Below are 21,023 nucleotides of genomic sequence, written 5' to 3'. Positions count from 1 at the left end.
CTTCTTTTTAGACCAGTGAGAAGAGCAGAAAGAGGCTCAGCAGGCACCTGGTCTACATTCCAGGGCCTCATCCTCCCCAGGGTGGTGTCTGCATCCTGGCCTCCTAAGTAGCAACTGTCATCCCAAAGTGCCTCAACACACCATGTTGGGGCAGGCCTTGTGGGCCACTGAAGACTAACAGACTACCACCACTGCCTACACAGGCAGCTAGGAGGGAAGCAGGTGAAGGTGCTCTCTCGAAAAAGGCCCATGGCTGTCCCCTGAGATTAAGGGGTTTACAGAAATGTCAAGTACTATAAGACAAAGTACTATAAGACTGTCATGCATGAAGCTCTCCTCTGAAACATGACAAATGAACATCACCAACATTCAGCTCCAGTGGATTGCAAATGAATGGAATGGAGACAGCCTGTCTCCAAGGTCACACATCAAATTCCCATTCATATTCTTAAAATTACAAACCAGAGACAGAGGACAGTCAAGTTGCTCAGCAGGCTGGGCAAGCATGGACGCGGAACCCAGTTCTGTTACCAATACAGTACCAATGCTTCTCTGGGAAAATGCGACCAAACAAAAGTGAAATTCAGCTGGGCACAGCGGTCTATAATCCCAGCAACTCAGAAGGCTTAAGTAGGAGAATCATGAGCTGGAGACCCAGGCTCAGCAACTTGCACCCTATTGCAAAATAAAAAACAGAAAGGGCTAAGAATGTAGCTAAGTGGTAAGACACCCTGGGTTCAATCCCCAGCACCAAAAAAAAAAAAAAAAAAGTGAAAGAGAAGCTGTCACTGGGCTGAGCGGGACCCAACACCATGTCCACTGGGTGCTTGGAGGCCGTGTGCATGCCACTGGTGCTTTCCTGTTGTCTGAAGGGTAAATGCTAGGGTCTCACTCTGAAGTCAGTGGGTTAAATGTCTAGCTGGACTAAACAAGACAGTTTTCTTGGTGAAAAGCAACTTGGTTCTGAGGAGACGGTGGGCTCTGCCCTGTGCTCACTGCAGGTTTCATGTGCCCCAAGAGAGCGAGAGCTCCAGAAGATCATGACAAGTCAATCTACGGGCGGGGGCCTCACGCGGTGGGAGACCCGTCCTGGAACGCTACACACTAGGCAGGAACGCTACACGCTAGGCAGATTCTCTTGTTTGATTTAATAAGATAATTTGGAAAACGCAGTCATGAGACTGCCAAAGTACAGGGATGCCCTGGAGCAGAGCTTTGCGGGAGGACCAGCCCAGGGGCTCAGAGCACCTTGCTTCCCAGACGCTCCTTCCTGGGGGCCAGGCCATTGTCCTCCTTCTCCCTGGCCAGCCGCTCTGCCGTCTCCATGGGGATGCCCCCGTCCTGGCGCCCCTTCTTCCCTCTATCTTGGGTGGACCCTCTGGCCCATCTCAGCTCATCTTCGTTCCTCCTGGCAAACCTGTCAAACTCAGAGTGAGCACCATGTTTTCTGCTGCTGTCCAGGTGGCACCTCAGCATTTCAGCTTCTCTCCCCCGAGGTCTTCTCTCCAGGTCCCTTTGCTCTCCATCACTGTCATCCTGTGACCTGTGGGCCAACAACACAGACGCTGCCTCTACATCTCAGCCCCCTCCATAGAACCATGAAGAGGGGTAAGGAAGGAGGCAAGGGCAAGGGGAAGCAGGAGCAGGAGGACCAAGCACCAAAGATCTACTTCTCTACCACAAAGACCTGGCCAGCAGGAAACACTGGGCTAGACTGGGTGCTGGAAGAACAAACAGGCAAACCTGACAGGAGGACAGCCCATGGAGGCAGTGCCTGCAGGCCTGAGTGCAGGCTGAAGAGGGCGCCCTGCTGACTGGGTGCAACCTGACAGAAGGCCCCGTGTCCACCATGCTCCTGGCAAGACTGAGGCAAAGGCATGAGAGCAGCACGCTCCAGACTCCCAGAACACATGACACATGCTGACACTGTGGATCCATGCCACGGGTGGTAGGAAAGTTCACTCACTTCTCCCTGAGCGCCTCCGGCAGGCTCTCCAGGAGCCTGGTTTTCATCACTGTGCAGGGGGCGTGGGCTTCCCGCCTGCCATCTCCAACACCAGCTTCTTCTCCTCTTTCTTTTGGTTTCTCAGTGGTTGATTCCTCTCCTTTTTCTGGTTTCTTAAGAAGCTGAGAAATTGTAACGTTAACAAATCAGCATTCCAGAGCATATTATAAAAGAAACTTAAATAATTAAAAATGCATATCAATATTAAGCCCAAATGCTTCAATAGCTAAAGAATTAAACCAGAGGTACAAAAAGCAGGTTTTTGGTTCAACACACAGTGGATTTGTCAATGAAGTATTCTACAGTTATGAAAAATGATGTTTTGAAATGAAAAGATGCTCATGTTAGCAATAAAAGAACATTACAGAACAGAACAGCCACCATGATCTGGTTTTATGTACACACAACACAGCCACGCTCGTTCAACAATGGGGGACACCAAGAAGGGTCAGACCACTGCAGCCTGGCCCATGAGCACATATGCCCTCAGTCTCCAGACCACTTCCGGCCCTCAGGTGGTATGAAGCGCCAATGCCCGCAGGCTCTGACACTCACTGATCACCATTCTTGGTGGTGGAACTCTAAGCATTCCCCTTCTTGTCACCCACAGGTCTGTTCTTTAGAACATCTATGGTTGTCAGTTCTTTTTCGTGGTGCTGGTGATTGAACCCAGGGCCTTGTGCATGTGAGGCTAGCACTCTACCAACTGAGCTACATCCCCAGCTTCCAGTCTATAGTTTTCAAACACTGCCTTTTCTATTCCTTGAAGCAGGGATTGGACATCTGCACACGGGCCTCCCCAGAGCCCAGCACCACAGAGACTCCGTGCACCACTAGGAGGTGCGCTCTGGAGACCTCTGTCCTCACCATGAAGGGAGCGTGTTTAAACCTGCAGTGCAGGAGAGCCCCTGACATGGCATGCTCCACTGAAGGAATCCCCGAGACAAGCACCAGCTGTCTCTCACCCTGTGGATGCCAACCAGCAATGCCCTCTTCCTGCAGCTGTGTGGAGTCATGACCTTCGACATTCCTTTTTAGGGAACTGTCCACCTTTCTTTAAATTACATCAGCAGTGTGTCTGAGATAAATATGAGCATTATAGAAGTACAATAGTCTCCATGCCCCTTCACTCAACAAATAATTTCATGTGCCTAAAACCGCAGTTACTCACACTTACGAGAACATCTACCTGGTGTCTGTCCCCAGGCAGGTTCCCACTCCAGGTGCAGAACTCAGGTTGTCACTGGTGCCTCTGACCCTCTTACCCATCCTGGCAAAGACTGGATAAGCAGTAAGGACTTACAGAACTCAGAGGTACTCCACTTCCCACCACTGTGTACTGTACAGGTGCAACTGGGAGCCCCTCCCTGGTGTGGCTGCTGGGGGCCATGTGCCCTGACTCCAACTCAAACCCATCCAGAATCTCCGTGTTCACCAACCTGGAGGAATCTTAGGTGTTATTCTGAGGTTCATCACAAAGGCAGGATTAAGTCCCCAGCTGCTAGTGACTAATAGTCACCAGCCCTCCTGGGAGACTGCAGGTGGGCTCAAGGCCCCACTCTCCAGGCCCACCCTGGTCTTCCTGGCAACCAGTCCCCAGGCTGAGGCTCTCTTGCTGGCATACAAGACACATCCCTCTGCAGAGACCAAGTGTCCCAGTTGAGACTGGGCATGAGGACCCTCTGTTGATCACTGGGAATGTGGCTGTGAGACAGATGTCCCTCCACACCATGGCTGGCATTCTAGCCAAGACAGTAGTCCTCCTAGGGGTGGAGAGGAACAAGCTCAGTTCAGGTAGAGGTGGAAAGCTCCACATACATACTAAACCAGAGTTGAGAAGCACAGAGACCCAGGGAGAGGGACAGAAGAAGGGAGACTCTGCAGAGGTGAGACAGAAACTGAGGCCAGGAGAGCAGCAGCCAGGGCAGGGCTGGGGAGAGCAGTCCACATGTTTAAGAAGGACAAAGCAAGCAGGGCTAGGGTGAGCCAGGAGGAAGATAGTGGGGACAGCACTATGGGCTCCGGAAGCGCAACACCGCGAGGCTTCCAGAGACCAAGGGCTGCTGAGGTCAGGCATGTTCCTGTCTGGTACAAGTGTGCTGATGCTCATACATGTAATCAGGTCCTGCTCTGTGCTTGCACTACATATGCACACCCCAATCACTCACACACACCAGTCAGAACTTCTCCAGATAACTGGTCTAGAGCCACCACTGATTCAGGGATTCTATCTGCATCTCTGGGACCCAACCTCCCCATCAAGCTCCCTGTGGGCTTTGGCCCCTGTGCTCCTTTCTCTGTGAACATCACCCTTAGGCTGTGTGTATGACTTCTTTTGACATTGCTGCAGGTTTTATTTTTGAGGTTCTTAAGAAATTGGAACTCTCCAGATGGTTCACAAGTCAGAGATCCCAAATCACACACACCTGCCTGTTAAGAGCTAAACAGGTGGATGACCTCACTCATGAGTCTCCCTCCACCCTCAGGCTGGGAGCCATAGCTGTTCTCAGGATTGACCTGCCTAGCTCTTCCTCTAGTCTAGCTGTTGTCATGTTCTAATTTCTTCCTCCTATGAAGGATGCTGGACTTACTTTTGTTGACTTAAATTTTATTTATTTATTTAGCTTATTTTAAATTTTAATTGCATACTCAAAAATACGGAAATAAAACACTATACTCCAAATACTTCAAAAGTCCTACTTAAAAATTATAGTTGAAATTATAGACTACAAGTTTCCATGGTTCTTTTTGAAAAACTAGTGGTAATCTACGGACTATAAAACATCAGGCACTGGGTTAGCTGCTAAGGTTCACAGGGTGTCCCCTCCGTGTTCCTGGACACGACAATAAGACAGAACTGAGTTCTGGAATGACAGGTGTAGACAGCGGTGACAGTGACTGGGAGACCAGTATCTGAGATTAAGGTCCCTGATGACTTCATGACTGTGGCATACTTGGGGACTGGGAAAGTTTCTGTGCAAAGGCATGGATGCCTAGTTGCTATGGAGATATCTTCCATGCTGGAGTCTTATCAGCTTCAACCTTATTGACAGGCAAGGCAGCTCCTGGGAACCAAGGAACTTCCCTGCTAAGATAACAACATTTCACCAGTTCCGCTGCTCCTTAATCGGCAAGTGAGTTAGTAACTTTAGACACTGGACTTTCTTGAGAGATGCACAAGGCTCCTGACACTGCCCACTGCAACTGTAGAATGTGACTGAGGAAATAGCTGCATACTCTTGCTAACTCTGTAACTTTCATGAATACAAAGAATAATGTTTGCCTAGTATTTAACCTGATTTAGAGACACATAATAATAAAGATTGCTGGTGTAATTTTTTAGACCTGCTTTGCCACCAGAGAGCAGCGATTTGCATGTGTTGACTCTTTATTTCCTTCAAATATCCCATGCCCCTCGCTGAAACCTGCTAGTTTGGCGGCATTGGTCACAGCAGATGGGCACCTCCCTTCTCGGCCAGACTTCACTGTACCATGGAGCATGAGCCCTGACCCACACGTACACAGAGAACTCTCCGCGCTCGCTCCAAGCAGCTTCCTGAGGAAAACCCCTGATCCACCCATCAGGTGTCTGTCTATGTAGTCACAGCTAGGCTCTCTGTTTTCAATAGCACTATATATTTTAAACCAACACAGATCTGCATCCACTTCTTACCCCAGTCAACTTGAACTCTATGGGTGGCTGTTTGGCACAAATGGTCACCTGCCTACCTGGAGAACCTGCTTCCACTTTTGAAGCAAGTGGGCTTGAGTGGCCTGGCTCTTGTCCCATCATGAAGTCTACTTTGCACAAATGTCCTTAAGCTTTTAGAGACAGTTGGAGACACAGTCCTCAGCAGCTATGTCAGTCTTCAGTAGTCTCAAGCTTTCCCTCTGAACTAAGGGGCCATGTGAGTTGTCCTGGCCACTTACATGGGGAAGATCACATGCATGACTTCCATGTGCAGTTTTAAGAATCCATGTCCAGTCTCCCACGTCCATTTCCCCTTCTCATCCTCAAGATGGTAAAAGCAAATACCAAGGGGGACACTCTATCAGCTCAGGTATAGCACCAGCAGCAGTGCCCAGAGATGCACAGCACTGCCAGGATGCCCTGGCCAGGTCAAGCTGTGAGACTCTGGGAATAGCAGTCCTGACAGGTAGACATATGTGCGTGCTTCTGTAGGATGCTGCTGAGAAACTGTCCTCTCTGTGGCTAGCGAATCCCCAGGAGAGATTCTCTTAGAAAAAAGACCCAGAGAAAACTCCACTTCCTGGAAGAGCTGGTGTTTTCTGAGAAGCATGATTCTGACCAAATTTTCTATTTCTGACTAGTATCAGAAAGTAATCTGTGCTATAGCTGTCTCTTTCCCACTCTCCCTGAGTCCTGATGTTTTTTCTTTTTCTTTATGTTGTACAATTCTATCGAGCCTCTATAAGGTACCTAACTTCACAGAGGATTTAAGGTACCTCTGTGAAGTTAGATACAATCACATTGGACTGAAATCTGGGTTTAATAAGGTCCCAAGCAGACAAAGCTGATCCCAATTCTGACCAACACATATTACAAAGAAAAATCCCCTTGAAGCATTTGAACAAATACATCCCTCATAAGAGATACTAGGTGAGAAAGAGCTGTCACCACAAGAGAATGATGAGCCCAAGTTTGAGCACATGGAAAGACAGTGGTTCTAAATGGGTACTTTTCAGCCAGGAAAACTTTTCTTTAAAGAAAGATGTGAGTAGATACCCCATATGTGGGCTCCTCTGCTCTCCAGGTCCTGTGGTCCCCATAGACAGTCCAGGAGCCCCTGGGGCTGGGCACAGCCTTAAAAACCCCAGCTATAGAATGGAAAGGGAGCTCTAACAATAAAGACTAGGTCAACTGAAAATCTGCTTAAAATTCTAAGGACCTAAAAGACCTCAAAAGCATAATTCACATAGCGAAACTGTTTTTGGAAAAAAAAAATGGAATGGTTCCTCACAACTACCTGGATCTTCACTTCTTTCTCAGCAGTCTTCTTTTGTTTATCTGCCTCCTTTCTTTTGCATTTTTCTTCTTCTTTTCTCTTTCTTTTTTCTTCTTCCCGCAAACGTTTCTTTTCTAGCTCTCTCCGCCTCCGTTCTTCTCGCTTCTCTTCTCGAATTCTCTGAAAGTATGGACAAGTACTGTGTAAGTTTTCTGAATGGAAACAGCAGATGCAAAAAGGATATTCACCAGGTAAATGCCAGACCTACCTGCTTTTCTAATTTTCTATTTTTAATATATTCCAAAAGAGGCGTGGTTCTTCTAGCTAAAACACAAAAAACTATAATGCACACATGTAACTTCTAAATAAAATTTTCTTATTTAAATACTAATTTCCAATTTAACTTTTTAATTTGGGGACATATGTCATTTTAAAAATCTACATGAGCGTGCACTGTATCCAGGGGAGTTCTTATTCCATTACTATAAACCAAGCAATCTGGAAATGCCCAGCAGACATGCAGCTCTTGATTCTTAAAGGAGTCATAAAATACTACTCATGGGGGCTGGGGAGATAGCTCACTTGGTAGAGTGCTTGCCTAGCATGCACAAAGCCTTGAGTTCAATCCCCAGCACCACCAAAAATAAAATAAGATACTATTCACAAAGACAGTATAAAAGTAAAATGAGAACAATATGTTTAACTTGCCAAATGTTACAAATATGTCTTTGTATGTTTAAAGAAATCATTAAATTATAAATTCATATATTCACTTTAATACTTCTCCATTTCCTATACAATAGTTATAAACCTGTAGGTTCTTGCAAATTTTTATAATCCAGGTTGAGCATCCCTAATCAAAATCTGAAATGTTCCAAAATTTGAAACTTTTGAACACTGATTTGACACCTTGAATGGAAAATCCCACATCGAATCTCATGTGATGAGTCATTCAAAATGCAAGTGCTGAAAAATAGTGCAGGTGAAGTGCAAGGTGTGCTGAAACATGGGAGCTGAATGTTTGGACCTGGGCCAGCCCCAAGGTGGCTTATTAAATGTATGCATATATTCCAAGCCCCCAGAATAATCCTAAATCCAAAATAATTCTGGTCCAAAACATCTCAGATATAGGATACTCAACCTGTACATTCATTCTCTGTAAAATCAGAATATAGACTGCAGCTCAGAAAATGATACTATAAGTACTGCTGTTCAAAAACAGCGCCATCATTATATGAATCTGAAGAAACTGTAGAATGCATACCACAAATGCTAATCCGCCCTTCATAACAAGGAGAATCCAGACAGAGTCTGCCCTTCATAATAGGGGTCACTTCATGATTTTAATTTGGAGCCTTTAATTATTTTTGTCACTTATTAGCTCTTTTTTTGGGGGGGGGGGTGGTACTGGGGATTGAACCCAGGGCCTTGTGGATGCAAGGCAAGCATTCTATCAACTGAGCTATATCCCCAGCCCTTGTCACTTATATTCTACAACCAATCCACCTATCCTCCCTATCTATTTTACCTCCAAAATATATGCTGCATCTCCCAGTCTAGTACCAGTAGCCTCCTGGGTACGCAAGCCTCTCAGCCAGTGCCCAAGCCTGTCCCTTGATATTCACAATCCACCCTGGATGCAGCAATGACAGGAGCAAACAAATCAGCTCCTGTGGCTCCCTAGAAGCACTCTAGGCCCCTAACTAGTACCCCAGAAGACACCAGGCTTCCTATGCCTCTCAACACACAGCAGATAATGCATTCTGCTCCCGCAAAGTCCCAGCCTCCAGCTTGTTTCTTCATTCAACTGTACTCAACTCCTAAACTACTATGCTCTGGGAAAACAAAGTTGAAAATATGGTCCCTTGGGGAAGTGGAAAAATGAAAGGAGAGGAAGTTTACATGGAATGAGACCAACAGATAAAATTTAACAGTGACTGTCACATCACACAAGTCTTAAGTGAGCAGGAACAGTCTCGTGGAGATGCAATAGGGCCTGGTAGAGTGGCCCAGCACTAAGCAGACCAGCGAGGAAGGAGGACACTGCCAGGTGCATGTGGCACTCAACTACAGCATCTGCCTGGTGACAGAGAAGAGACTTCGCATTCACAGGGAAGTGTCTAGGGATGTGACAGGTGTGCTTCTGGGGTACAAGGTTAAGTTGGATCCTAACTAGACCCTGTGCTCTGGCTGAGTGTTCACGGGCTTGGCTGGCTTCCCCCAGTGCTTGGTACTCTTCTGACTGCAGCACCTCATCTCTACTGGCTCCAGACGGCCAGAGCACTCCCATGTCTTCAGCACTGATCCTTCAGAGGCTGTGGCTTAGAGTGACTGTCTAGAAACTCAGGTGCTCTCCATCAGTAAAGCTCAGAAACATCCATGCCCTCTGTCAACCACCCTTCTGTCAAAACAGAAAAACACATTAGGGCTGGGGCTGTGGCTCAGGGGTAGAGCACTTGCCTAGCACGTGCAAGGCCCTGGGTTCGATCCTCAGCACCACATAAAAATAAATAAAATAAAGGTATTGTGTCAAACCAAAAAATAAATTTAAGAAAAAAACTGAAAAACACTGCAATTCTGCCAAGTCTACAACAAACTAAATCTTTACCGTAATCTTGAAAAAAAGGAATAAATATTCTATATATGAGTATCTCCATAAAGAAAAGAGAAATGAGAAAAACAGACCAACGAGTTCTCTTGTCTTTGCCTCTACCTCTCCCAGAAGGATTTCAGGATTGGCACTGGTTTTCTCTTCCTCCACACTGTATGTTTCTAAAAACTGCTTGTATTCTGGATCTGTAAGTTGAAAAAAGAAAAAAAATAAACATATTCCTCCTCAAACACAGGAGAGGATGACACTGGGCCAGGTGTCTAACCTCGCAGCTCCTGATCCAGCATTTCAACAGTCTTACCATCTTCGATGCTCCCGGTCTTAGTGTCTTTTTTCTTCAGCTTCTTTTTGGCTATCTTCTGGAATGGGGCAAACTCCACCACTGCAGGGTACTCCAGGCCTGTGACCAAGACACAGTCCAAACTCTGAACTCTGCCTTGCTCACTCACCTAAGATCAAGCAAACTCCAGACTTGAACAAAGGACAAGCTGGTGGTAGGAGGACAATCTTCACTAATGACATGCCCCATTGTGGGGCTTCATGGCTGAACACATTCAGATCTTCAGACTGCTAACTTGAAAGGGTGGATTTCACCAGACTGACCTCCCCACCCCTTCCAAACACTCTTGTCACTGAAATATCTTTAGCCAACTTAGCTACATAATTTTTTTTGTTGTTTTCAAAGGTTAATTCAGTTACCAATCTGTTATACAATTCAAGGAAATTACTTGGCTTATAACAGACACAGAACTAAAGGGAAAGGGTGCTTCAAGGGTATGTATCATGTTCCAAATAAAATTTGTTTCCAATAAAAATGTAGAGAATGGAAGCAGTAGAAACTGATTTGTTACTGTTTGGAGCAGGAGAAAGAAAACAGATGCTCACTGAAAAATATCTGTCACATGTTTGATCAACACATGAAGCACTAGCACCTTGGAGCCAAATCTAATGAATAATTATTTTCAGTAATGTCAATAATGGTCAGGTGATTGATTTTTGATTCCTATTTATCTGGAAAACATTTTTTTTGTGTGTGCCAACCTCAACTACACAGAATAAAGTCAAGAATGAGAATGAAAATGGCACTTCAGCAGGGGCGATGTCAACTCCCTCCTGCACCGATTCCCGGGACATGGCAGTTACATGCTAAAGACAGCAGAATGCTCCCTGATTTCCACACTTACTACCAAAGTACAGTAATCAAAACAGCGTAGTACTGGCCTAAAGACAGACATACCCACCAGGGAACTACAACACAGGGCCCAGAAAGTCCCCTGGATTTATGTTTAAGTGACTTTTGAAAAGACTGTCATGACTAAATGGGGGAAGGATGGACTCTCCAACAATGGTGCTGGGAAAACTGAATCCGGTGCAAAGGAATTAAATTGGACTCTTACCCAACATTATTCACAAAAATTAAGATGGAACAAACCTAAATGAAATGCTTAAAACTCTTTGGAAAAAACGTAGCAGAAAAGCCCTAAACTGCTGGATTTGGCAATAAGTTCTCAGATACAACTCTAAAAGCAAGAGCAGCCATAGAAAAATAGATCAATTGGCACCAAGTTTTAAACTTCCAAGCATTAAAGAATACAATCAACAGAATAAAAACAATGTATGGAATGGGAGAAAATGTTTGGGAATCTTATATCTGAAGAGGCTAACATCCAGCATGCACACAGACTTGTATTCAGCCACAGAGAGGTACTGACTGAGATACAGACAAAGCAGGCTCAGCATGTATCTCAGTGGTAGAGTGCTTACATGGCATGCATGAAGCCAAGTTCACTCCCAGCACCATAAAAAAAAAAAAAAAGAGAGAGAGAGAGAAAGAAAAGTACAAAGGACTTGAATTGAGTATTCCCCCAAAGATTATCTACAAGAGGCTAGCATGCATAGTATGAGACTGCCTCAACAGACAAATCTAAATCACAATGCGATATGAGAGCCAAACAGAAAATACATGCTGGTGAGGAAGAACAACAACAGAAGCCCTTGTGCACTGCTGGTGGTAGTGCAGAAGAGCGTAGTCACTGGGGAACAGCTTGGCAGCTCCTCAAAATACTAAAAATAGAGTGACCGTATACCCACCAATCCCACCTCTGGGTATTTGTACAAATGAACTCAGAGAAGAATTTCAAAGACCTATCTGTGCACTCAGGTTCACACAGCTAAAACCTGGAATATTATTCAGTCCTACAAAGGAAGGGAATTCTGTAGCACGCTACAACATGGATGGGCCTTGAAGACATTATTCTAAGTCACAAAAATAAGCCAGTCACAGAAACACAAATGCTGTGATTCACTAATAAGAGGTATGCAGAGTAGTCAAATTCATACCCCAGAAACAGAAATAGACCTGGGGTTGCCAGGAGCTGGGGATGAGGGATGTGGAGTTAGTATTTAACTGTTATAGTTTCAGTTTTGTGAGCTGCAGGGAATCCTGGCAATCAGTTGAATAAGGTGAATATACCTAACACTACTGAACTGTATATTTAAAAAAGGAAAAATCAATAATTTTGTTATCTATATTTTACCAATATTTTTAAAAAGTTAAAAAAAAAAAAAAGACAAAGAACAGCGCAATTAACACAAATGTCCCAATAGTTCAAGTACTAAAACTTCCCTTTACTTGACTATGTCTTGGCCCCTAGCTCTGCCACTCTAATGACCTCCTCTAGCCTGACACCCTCAGTGGAGGAGGGGAGGTGAATGGCAAGAGGCAGGCAGTCGGGGGCTGAAAACAGTTTGCCATCATGATTTATAGACTCAACAGCACAGGACCATGTGACAGGAGAGGAGAAAGAAAAACACCAAAAGCAGACCCAGAAAGGGTAGGCAGCCCCCAGGCAATACCACCCAGCACAATCAGTCACAGTTTCAACCCCTTCCCCACAACATTATCAAGAACTGTTAATCAAGAATACACTGCAATTTTACATAATGCCCAATTAGTAATTGTTATGTAAAATTGTGGACGTGTAACCGACATGATTCTGCAATCTGCATTTGGGGTAAAATTGGGAGTTCATAACCCACTTCAATGTAGGAAATATGATATGTCAAGAGCTTTGTAATGTTGTGAACAACCAATAAAAAAAAATACACTGCAGAATACTTCATTTAGGAAGACAAGATATAGATACATTTAGAGATTTTCTTTCAATTACAGGAAAAATAATTTAGTTCTGACATAAAGTTCATTTATCCAGAGAATTGACTCAAAAAACTCCATTTTCTAATGATAACCTTGTCATCATCACACAATTTCTAGAATTCCTTGGTTTATCATTTTAATGTTTTTTTTAAAAATATTTTTTAGTTGTCAATGGATCTTTTATTTAATTTATTTATTTACATGTGGTTCTGAGGATCAAACCCAGGGCCTCACCCATGCCAGGCAAGCATTCTACCACTGAGCCAAAACTCCAGCCCTCATTATAATGTTTTTAATGTATCAGCACATGATACAGTAGCAGTCAAATTTTATGGTATTACTTTATATGACTGAGAATTTCTTAATCAAAACTCACAAACATCCCATCTTCATTAGAAGAGTTTAAAAGCCAGGAACCCAACCTTTATTGCCAATGAAGACATATCCATCAAAACGGTCTCTGAACAGAAGGATGTCATCAGGGTCCCTAAAATTAATGTATGCTCTGGAGTACAGATGAGGGTGCAGACTGAAATACAGGACAGCAGAAGCAGTTAGTAAAGATGAAATACTCCTGGAACTTTGCCCTTTTTCTTCTTTTCTGGAAATGGCAAACTACTTCAGATAAAGCCTTTCTGTCAAAGGTTCATCTCTCAGTTAATTATAACAATCTGGATATTTTTCTGCAAGAAACTGAAAACACAAATAAGTCACAACCTGCGGGCTTTTTACTGGGGAGAATGTTTTGGGCTAGTTTTGCCACTGTGCAGAGCCAGGAAACAAAGGTCACCTGTGGCATCAGGACAGGCAGGCCACTGTGCCCTCTGAGAAGAGAATGCTGACTGTACCATCTATACCGAAGAAGAGGCACTTCCAGGCACTTTAGTACTTACAGCGGCACACAGTATGGGGTCTACAGCAAACTCAGCCTTCCTCCCCTATCTCATAGCCACCTCTGTTAAATAGGGACTTAGACAGAGGCAGGTATGTCCAGGCACTGAGAAGGACCCAGCTGGCAGGTGTGGCAGCTAGGAGAAGCCCGAGGCCACCTGGGGACTGGTCTTCACTAGCAACACCAGGGTATACATGCAGGACTGACCAATTGTTCTCTCTTCACATGCTTTAAAGCTACATGGAGTAAGGTCTGGTGTCACCAAATAACTTTTGGACTGTGAGGACATCACAGAGGGCTCTTGCTAAGTTCCATTAATGCCCTGCCAACTCAGGAATGTCCTGCAGAAGGCAGTCTGTGAGAACTTCTGGGTCCTGTGGGGAGATGGAAAAGGAGTGGGTTGCTGCTACCCTGAGCTTCTCGCCCACACCACGAACCTGGCGCCAAAACCTACCTGAGGTCTGCGGCCACCACCTCAAAGTAGTCGTGCGCAGGCAGTGGGTGCAGCTGTTCCTCCAGCTGCTCCTTTGTGAGGCCTGGTGGCAGCCGTCTGAGGACCACCTGAGGGACAACGCCGGCTTGTCACTCCGGGGGCGTCCCCCAATTGACCGCCAGCCGGAAGACCGGCCAGCCTCAGTGTGCATCCCACCCTCCAGCCAAAGGTCACCCCCGCCCAGCACATCTCACCCTGCAACCAAGGGTGCCGCGGGCCTGGGAGGCCTGCTCCCCACCTGGGCACTGCCACCCCTCACACCAGAAGGACCAGCGTCAAGGCGCAGTCCCCCGCGGACCAGGCCTTCACCTGCACAGAGCCAGCCTCCCCAGGGCAGGCACACCTCGCCCTTCCAGGTCCGCTCCACACCAGCTCCGGGCCGCCCTTTGGCCTCGAGCTTCCCCACTCCGTCAGCCCCGCCCCGGGACCGCCTTTTCTCCTAGGAAGTTCTGCACCCCGCCCCGCCGGCCCCTGGTCCCGCCCGCAATGGCTTAGGGCCGTCCCGTTCTCCTAGTGAAGTTCTCCCCGCCATCCAGTCCCCGGCCCCGCCTCGCGCAGGGCTGCCCCTTCCTCCTACAGAAGTCCGGCGGCCCGTCGGGGCCCCGCCCCTCCTTACTCAGGGCGGTCCCGGTCCCGCCCACGCTTGCCCAGGGCCGTCCTCTTCTCGCGAGGCTTCGCGGCCCGCCGCCCCAGGCCCAGCTCACCTTGCTCAGGGCCGCCCTCTTCTCGCGAGGCTTCGCGGCCCGCCGCCCCAGGCCCAGCTCACCTTGCTCAGGGCCGTCCTCTTCTCCTCGCGAGGCTTACCGGCCCCGCCCCCGCAGCCAGAGGAGGAGGCTGGCGTCTCGGGTTCTCGTCGTGGTGACTCACGGCGGAACTGGACTTCCGCGGCAGACAGCTTCTCCCTCCCGCCAGGGCCCCGGGTACCAACGGTCGCGCCCGGGCCTCCGGCCCGCTCCTTCTCGGAGCGCATCCCGTACTCGCCGCCAGCCGCTGCCGCCTGCGCGAGGATGAAACCTCGCGAGACGTCGGCCGCCACTGCCCCGCCCCCGGGCATGCTGCCAGACCCCTCTGGCTCTCGGCGTCCTCCTCCGCTTCCAGAGGTCTGGTTCCCGGGCGCGCTACCTGGTGCCCCGGTCCTGCGGGCAGGCGCTGAGGCCGAATTTCATCCTAAGAAAATGAGCGGCTGCAGAACTGCGCCCCTGCGTACCGCTTCCCTGCGGCGGGCTTCCCTGGCAGCCGCGGTTACCGACACCTGAAAGCCCGGTTTGCAGCTCATTACCGGTTCTCGTGCCTCACCTTCCTGTGGGTTCACGTTTCCCTTTGGCTATCACATCTTTCTCCCAAGTATTTCAAGCATAAATAAAAGAAGAAACTGAAGAATGAAATAACGGAGCTTTGAGACGCTACGAGACTCAAGGGTGTTGGATAAGGAGATACTATTGTTCTGCTTACGAAGGTAGAAAAAATATACATTTTAAATAGCTTAAGAAAAAAAGGTTGGGTATTTAAGGGAGCACTTCACTTGCTAGTAAAGTTCATCTCTTATAACACCTTATTTATTAATGATACTGTGAATAAATGTCATAATTGCGTTTTTCTATGAAAAAGTAGGCAATGTGTCCACTGAAGAGAGGACTGGAAGAGTTTGAGAGAAGAGACTGAGTAAATGGGCAGACTATGTGGTTAATGAAACTCCCACCTGGGAGTCACAGCAAGACTCCTTGGCTAATTTCAGTTATGAAAAAAATTTTAAAATTGTCTTGTATAACTTTTAATATGTATTTAAAAAATTCTAACATCTTTCCAAAAAACAAATCACTAGCCAAATGTATAAAACTGTACAAAAACTTTTCTCTTGACCCCAGTGTCATGGTTTAGATGCCCAGTGTCCCCCAAAAGCTCATGTGTGGGACACTGCAAGAAGGCAGAGGTGAAATGGTTGGGTTATGACAGCTGGGACCTAATCAGTGCATTAGCCCCTACAGGAATTAGCTGGGTTGTACTATAGGCAAGTAGGGTGTGGCTGGAGGAGGTGGGTCACTGGGTGTGTGCCTTTGGGGTTTATATTTTGCCATGTTGGGAAGAGTGCTGTTTCCTGGTGTGATGTCCTGAGCCACCTCCCTCCATCACACTCTTCCACCATGATATTCAGCCTCACCTTCAGCCCCAAGGAATGGAGGTCAGCCATGTATATGGACTGAGACCTCTGAAACTGTGAGCCCCAAATAAACTTTTCCTCTAAAATTGTTTGTCAGGTCTTTTGGTCACAGGAGCAAAAAAAGCTGACTAAAACACCTAATTTAATGGGGCATTTCAATCAATTCTGCTATGGCTGATTTCAGGTGCACCTATACTATAGTAATTTAGCTGTGATGTATTAAAAATGACTTATGACCAATTATCACTTGCTTATTTCACATGAATTCCATCTTCAGTCTTAATATTATGTGAGAAAAGTGCAAAACATTCTAAAAGATAAAAACAGGCCAAAACAGCCTTTAACATTTACTAAAGTGTTAAAGTTAAAAAAAGCTATATCATCTGGGCTGAGTTTGTGGTTCAGTGGTGGAGCACTTGCCTAGCACACATGAGGCACTGGATTCGATCCTCAGCACCACATAAAAATAAATAGAATAAAAAGTTATTAAAAAAAAAAAAGCTGTCATTCTAACAAGTGTGTGAAAAAAGGTGGGGAAACTCACGTTCTTTATCATCTACACACTACAAAGCAGAACTCAAGAACCCTGGTCACTCTGGTGGCTCCCTGAGGGCACAGATACTTTTGTTTCTACACCTTTAGGATAATGTGGTTTCCCTAGCACCACATGGTGTCATGAAATTTAAAGATGCAACACCTTTGTGTTTAATAAATCTTAAGAATGTTATTGTAATTTCCCTTACATTAAATATCTAGAATAGACCAATTTATAGAGACAAGTAGATTAGATGTTACCAGGGGCTGAGGGAGGAGTAGGGAGTTATTGCCTAATGAGTCGGGTTTCTCCCTGGGATAATGAGAACATTTTGGAAATAGTGGTGATGACTGCATAACAGTGCAAACTAATTAATGCCACCAAGCTGTACACTTGAAATTTAAAAAATACACATATAGAGATTGATCAGTATGTTTCCAATAGGAGACTTTATTTATTAGAGCAGTTTCAGGTATACAGAAAAACTAAACAAAAAGCACTGACCATATACTGCTTCTCTCTCCCTCTGCCTATACAGCGTTCACTATTGTTAACATCTTGTACTGGTGTAATGTTACAATTATAAACCAATATTGACACACTATTATTAAGTACAGTACATAGTTTATGTTATATCTAATACTAGAAAAAAAAAAAAAACCCAGAAAACAAATGGATGGGAGCATGTCACAGGAATCAAGCTGAAAGAGCACCCAATGGCTAAAGCTAAAACAATTTAAGCCACAAAATAAGTGATACTGTGTAGGTTTATAATTCTAAATATGAAATAAGTACCCATGAGTCAATATAAATGGTTGAATTAGTAAATAAATAGGAAAGAAGAGGCAGATCTTCAAGAAGAAATGTGTATGGATGGATATTGCCCCTACAAGAAATGAAGCTCAGCCCTTCTGCCCCACAAAGCACATAAAGGAAAAAGGAAATTAACAGGTCAGAACATGGCAGACACCACTGTGACCAAGGTTTGTGTCAAATGTGAAGAGGAATAGACTTCATCTGTATTGAGTTTTACCCAATTCATAATCCTCATCCAATCACAAGAAGTACAGCCAACAATCTCAAATCAAGGGAGGTCCCAAAAACCACCTGAGGAGCGCTCCTCCAAACGGAGTCAACCCCAGACCAGAGTGCAAAGGGGACACAATAAGTGAAAGCAGCATGTATCTGGGGAGCTGTTAACAGGGCCACACCACTGATATCTGAGCCACAACAAATGTTATTAGGATGTTGACATGGGACAAGGGGAAGGGACCAACAGAAGCTCTCTACCATGATGCCAACTTTTCCATAAAGAGAAAGTTAGACCAAAACAGAAGTTTATCCAATAAGAGACATAATGGATGTTTATCTTCTTTATTCCACTACATGTAACTATTTTATAGGTTCAGAGAATCAAAAAAGATCTGTTGCAAAGGTGTGCTATCCAGTCTCTTAAGGCAGGCCTCTGATCCTAAATATAGAGATGTAGTTTGGGTTCATGTTAGCAAGTGGAAAGTTCTTAAGACATGGCAAGGACACAAGGGAATACTGACCTACACCAGGGACCACTGTTTGCAGTCATGTGCTGTGGTCTGACATGGATGTCTCTAACATCATGTCACTCTCATTCATTTCAATTTCAAAGGTTTCTTCCAAGGAGGGTCTGGAATCTGGAGTTTTCCTGGAGTTTTCCAGTGGTGCAAGCCCCGATTCCTCTGCAGTCTGTTTTTCTACTTCAAATTCCCTGAAATCCCACGGAGGTGAAATAATGTTTTTTAGTGTCTTCATTGTATGCACATCAAAGTCATAACATTTTAATTTGTCTTTAATGTCTGCTCCTAAAAAGAAACACCACAATTAGAATAAAGAAATTTCATCACTGATTTGCCATTTCCATCAGTATACACACCGCCTCTACCATATAAGTCAAGCTGACTTCCAAGATCAGAATAGAAGGAAAAAGTCTCTTCTCCTTCTCTTTCATTTTCCACCATTTTCAAGGGAAACGCTGAGAGGATCTCTGAAAGCACATGTGATTATGGATCCCTGTCAGCGTTCACAAAGCCCCTTAAATACCAAAGAAGCCCACAAGCACCACTCTGCTTCCCTGCTATAGAGAGAAACTGGCTGTGTGCCTCTTGGGTAGTCATCAATCTCACTCTCTCAGAAACCTCAAGGGAAATGCATTTCCACATACCAAAACCACAACAACAGGGCTGAGGTTGTGGCTCAGTGGTATAGGGCTTGCCAAACACACATGGGGCACTGAGTTCAATTCTTAGCACCACATAAAATAAATAAATAATCTTAAAAAAAAAAAAACATCAATAATACATGTTTGGACAGATCTGAGCAGATTCATGAGTTTCAATAACTTCTGACATAGCTGACAATTTTAAATAGTTCAAACTAATAGCTTTCAGGATTGAGTATTTTGGCAGTTAATTACATGCAAACCTAAAAATAAAACTAGTAGTGAGTGATAACTTGGAAATCTCACTGAGACCACTTCCTGGAGAGCAGGGAGTCATCCCTCACTCATGGCACCTTCAGTCCTTGCTTAGCTCACAGAGTCACAGAGGCTGCTGAGCAGCAGAACTGACCAGCATTGTGAAGAACTGAGCTATAAGATGAAGAGTGACATGTACTTCCTCTCAGGTGCACAACTGCAAGAATTCTTACATACGCATCTGACATAACCACCAGGCAGAAGTGCAGAACACTGCCTACTCATTCAGCTACCTGTGCTTTCACTCCCAGCTTCCCAAGACTGCAGTTCACCACGCTGATTTTTCCATCACCACCACTTAGACTTACTTACAAGTATTCAGTGCATATGCTTTTTCAGACTGTGAAATTCTTCACGTTGCTACAAGACTCAGTTGTCTTTTTAACTGTACAGTGTTTTACTGTCTGAGCACACCACAATTTGTTTCTCCATTCTCCCACGGCTGAACAGTTAGGTACAATCATGAGCATGGGATGAACAATCTTGCACATTATCTCCGATCAATTCTGGCACTGTTTCAGTTGGGCTCACCCAGCAGTACAATTACATATGGTTACTTGATATCCTAATGCCTTTTGATGAATCATAACCCCTACATCCTCACCTTTGGACATCCCTTTCCATTGTGCCTCTGAACTTAATTATGTGACTTGTTTTAATGAGCAGGTGATAGAAGTGATGTTGCACAACTCACAGATTTTCAAGAGGTCTTGAAGCTTCAGTTCTTGTCCTTTACATCCCAGAGCCCACCACACTATCAAAAAGCCTAGGATGAAGGCCCAATAAGAGGTCTTCCATCAAAAAACAAAAACTATCCAACCACTAAGTTTTAGAGTGCCTTGTTAATGTAGCGAGAGATAACTGATAATTTTAATAGCCATGATGTTTTCTAGGAAATTTACCCATTTATAACTCAACCAGTAACTGATAATATACAGAGTTTCAGCTGCTCCATATAAGCATGTGTTAACTTCAGTCATCTGCAGGGTATGCAGCCGTCTCTCAGGGTGTCTACTCCAGCTCTTCAGGGAGCAATGCTATGTAACTTCAGCCATCTGGAGTGTGCAATGGCTCCTTGGGGTGTCGACTCCACCTCCCCTGAGAATACTGCTGGTAGATACCAGCGCATGCTCCATAACTTCCTGGCACCAGCTTTTGTGAAGGTCCTCTTTAAGAGCTTGTCCACTTTTGTTTAACCTTTGCTCCTCGGCTTGCAGATCTCTTGCACTCTAGAAGTAAATTCTTTGACATGTTACATATTGTAATTCACTTCTGTGGCATGTCTTCTACTCTCTTAATCGTACTTGTAATTAACAGAAGTTCTTAATGTTATCATTCAATTTATTGTATTCTTCCCCTTAGGGCTTACGTCTTATTAATACTCTGCCTACCAAGTTCTCACTAACCTAATTGTACCTTATCTTGTAGTATCTATACCTAAAGGAGTGCCCAGTGTAGTAGTTCCATCAGACATCCCATTACTGATTACCAAAAAAAAAAAGTACTACATGCCACATGTAGTGAATGCAAACCATCCTAAGGTTACTGAAATGTAAACACTAACATTTTATTATACCCTGAAAAGGCCAAAGCCCTTCATTTCTTCATTAGAACATTCAAAGATTTTTTTCCTCCACTGTGTGGTTCAATCAATTCTCCTGTAACACAATGCTTCACACATGTATACAGCATTCTC

General features: G+C 45.1%; 2 protein-coding genes and 1 long non-coding RNA gene across 11 annotated transcripts in view; 1 reads left to right on the top strand and 2 right to left on the bottom strand.

Moving 5' to 3' along the window:
* Nucleotides 1-1,129: 1,129 nt before the first annotated feature.
* Nucleotides 1,130-15,145, bottom strand: Upf3a (UPF3A regulator of nonsense mediated mRNA decay). 3 transcript variants are annotated; one of them, XM_013366219.4, is made up of 9 exons: nucleotides 14,892-15,144; nucleotides 14,087-14,193; nucleotides 13,163-13,269; nucleotides 9,885-9,983; nucleotides 9,658-9,768; nucleotides 7,241-7,296; nucleotides 6,991-7,152; nucleotides 1,967-2,127; nucleotides 1,130-1,543 (listed from the first exon to the last, which is right to left on the bottom strand). In XM_013366219.4, exons 1-9 carry the CDS (start codon nucleotides 15,093-15,095, stop codon nucleotides 1,240-1,242), a joined length of 1,311 nt encoding a protein of 436 aa, XP_013221673.4. In that variant the 5' UTR covers nucleotides 15,096-15,144; the 3' UTR covers nucleotides 1,130-1,239. The 3 variants fall into 3 exon arrangements, with proteins under 3 accessions (XP_013221673.4, XP_005342403.5, XP_077872514.1); XM_005342346.5 differs by having other exon boundaries at nucleotides 6,994-7,152; nucleotides 14,892-15,143; XM_078016388.1 differs by lacking the exon at nucleotides 7,241-7,296 and having other exon boundaries at nucleotides 9,686-9,768; nucleotides 14,892-15,145.
* A 117-nt stretch (nucleotides 15,146-15,262) lies between these two features.
* The window catches only part of LOC144365239 (uncharacterized), a 7,180-nt gene continuing 1,419 nt past the window's right edge, over nucleotides 15,263-21,023 (top strand). Inside the window, exon 1 of the long non-coding RNA XR_013423562.1 lies at nucleotides 15,263-15,581. This is a non-coding gene — a long non-coding RNA (uncharacterized LOC144365239). The remainder of the gene's footprint in view (nucleotides 15,582-21,023) is intronic.
* The window catches only part of Cdc16 (cell division cycle 16), a 26,377-nt gene continuing 22,602 nt past the window's right edge, over nucleotides 17,249-21,023 (bottom strand). For 2 of the 7 annotated variants that reach the window (XR_013423558.1, XR_013423560.1), the window contains exon 18: nucleotides 18,450-18,562. Coding sequence is in view for 3 of the 7 variants with exons in the window: in XM_078016385.1 (XP_077872511.1) it covers nucleotides 18,397-18,656 (260 nt within the window). In the remaining 4 variants the exon portion in view is untranslated. Of the gene's footprint in view, nucleotides 20,557-21,023 lie in introns of all 7 variants that reach the window. The other 5 variants (XM_078016385.1, XM_078016387.1, XM_078016386.1 and 2 more) reach the window with 5 other exon arrangements.

The sequence above is a fragment of the Ictidomys tridecemlineatus genome, chromosome 6 (assembly GCF_052094955.1).
Source record: "Ictidomys tridecemlineatus isolate mIctTri1 chromosome 6, mIctTri1.hap1, whole genome shotgun sequence".
Classification (NCBI taxonomy): Eukaryota; Metazoa; Chordata; class Mammalia; order Rodentia; family Sciuridae; genus Ictidomys; species Ictidomys tridecemlineatus.
This window is presented reverse-complemented; position numbering and strand designations above follow the sequence as displayed.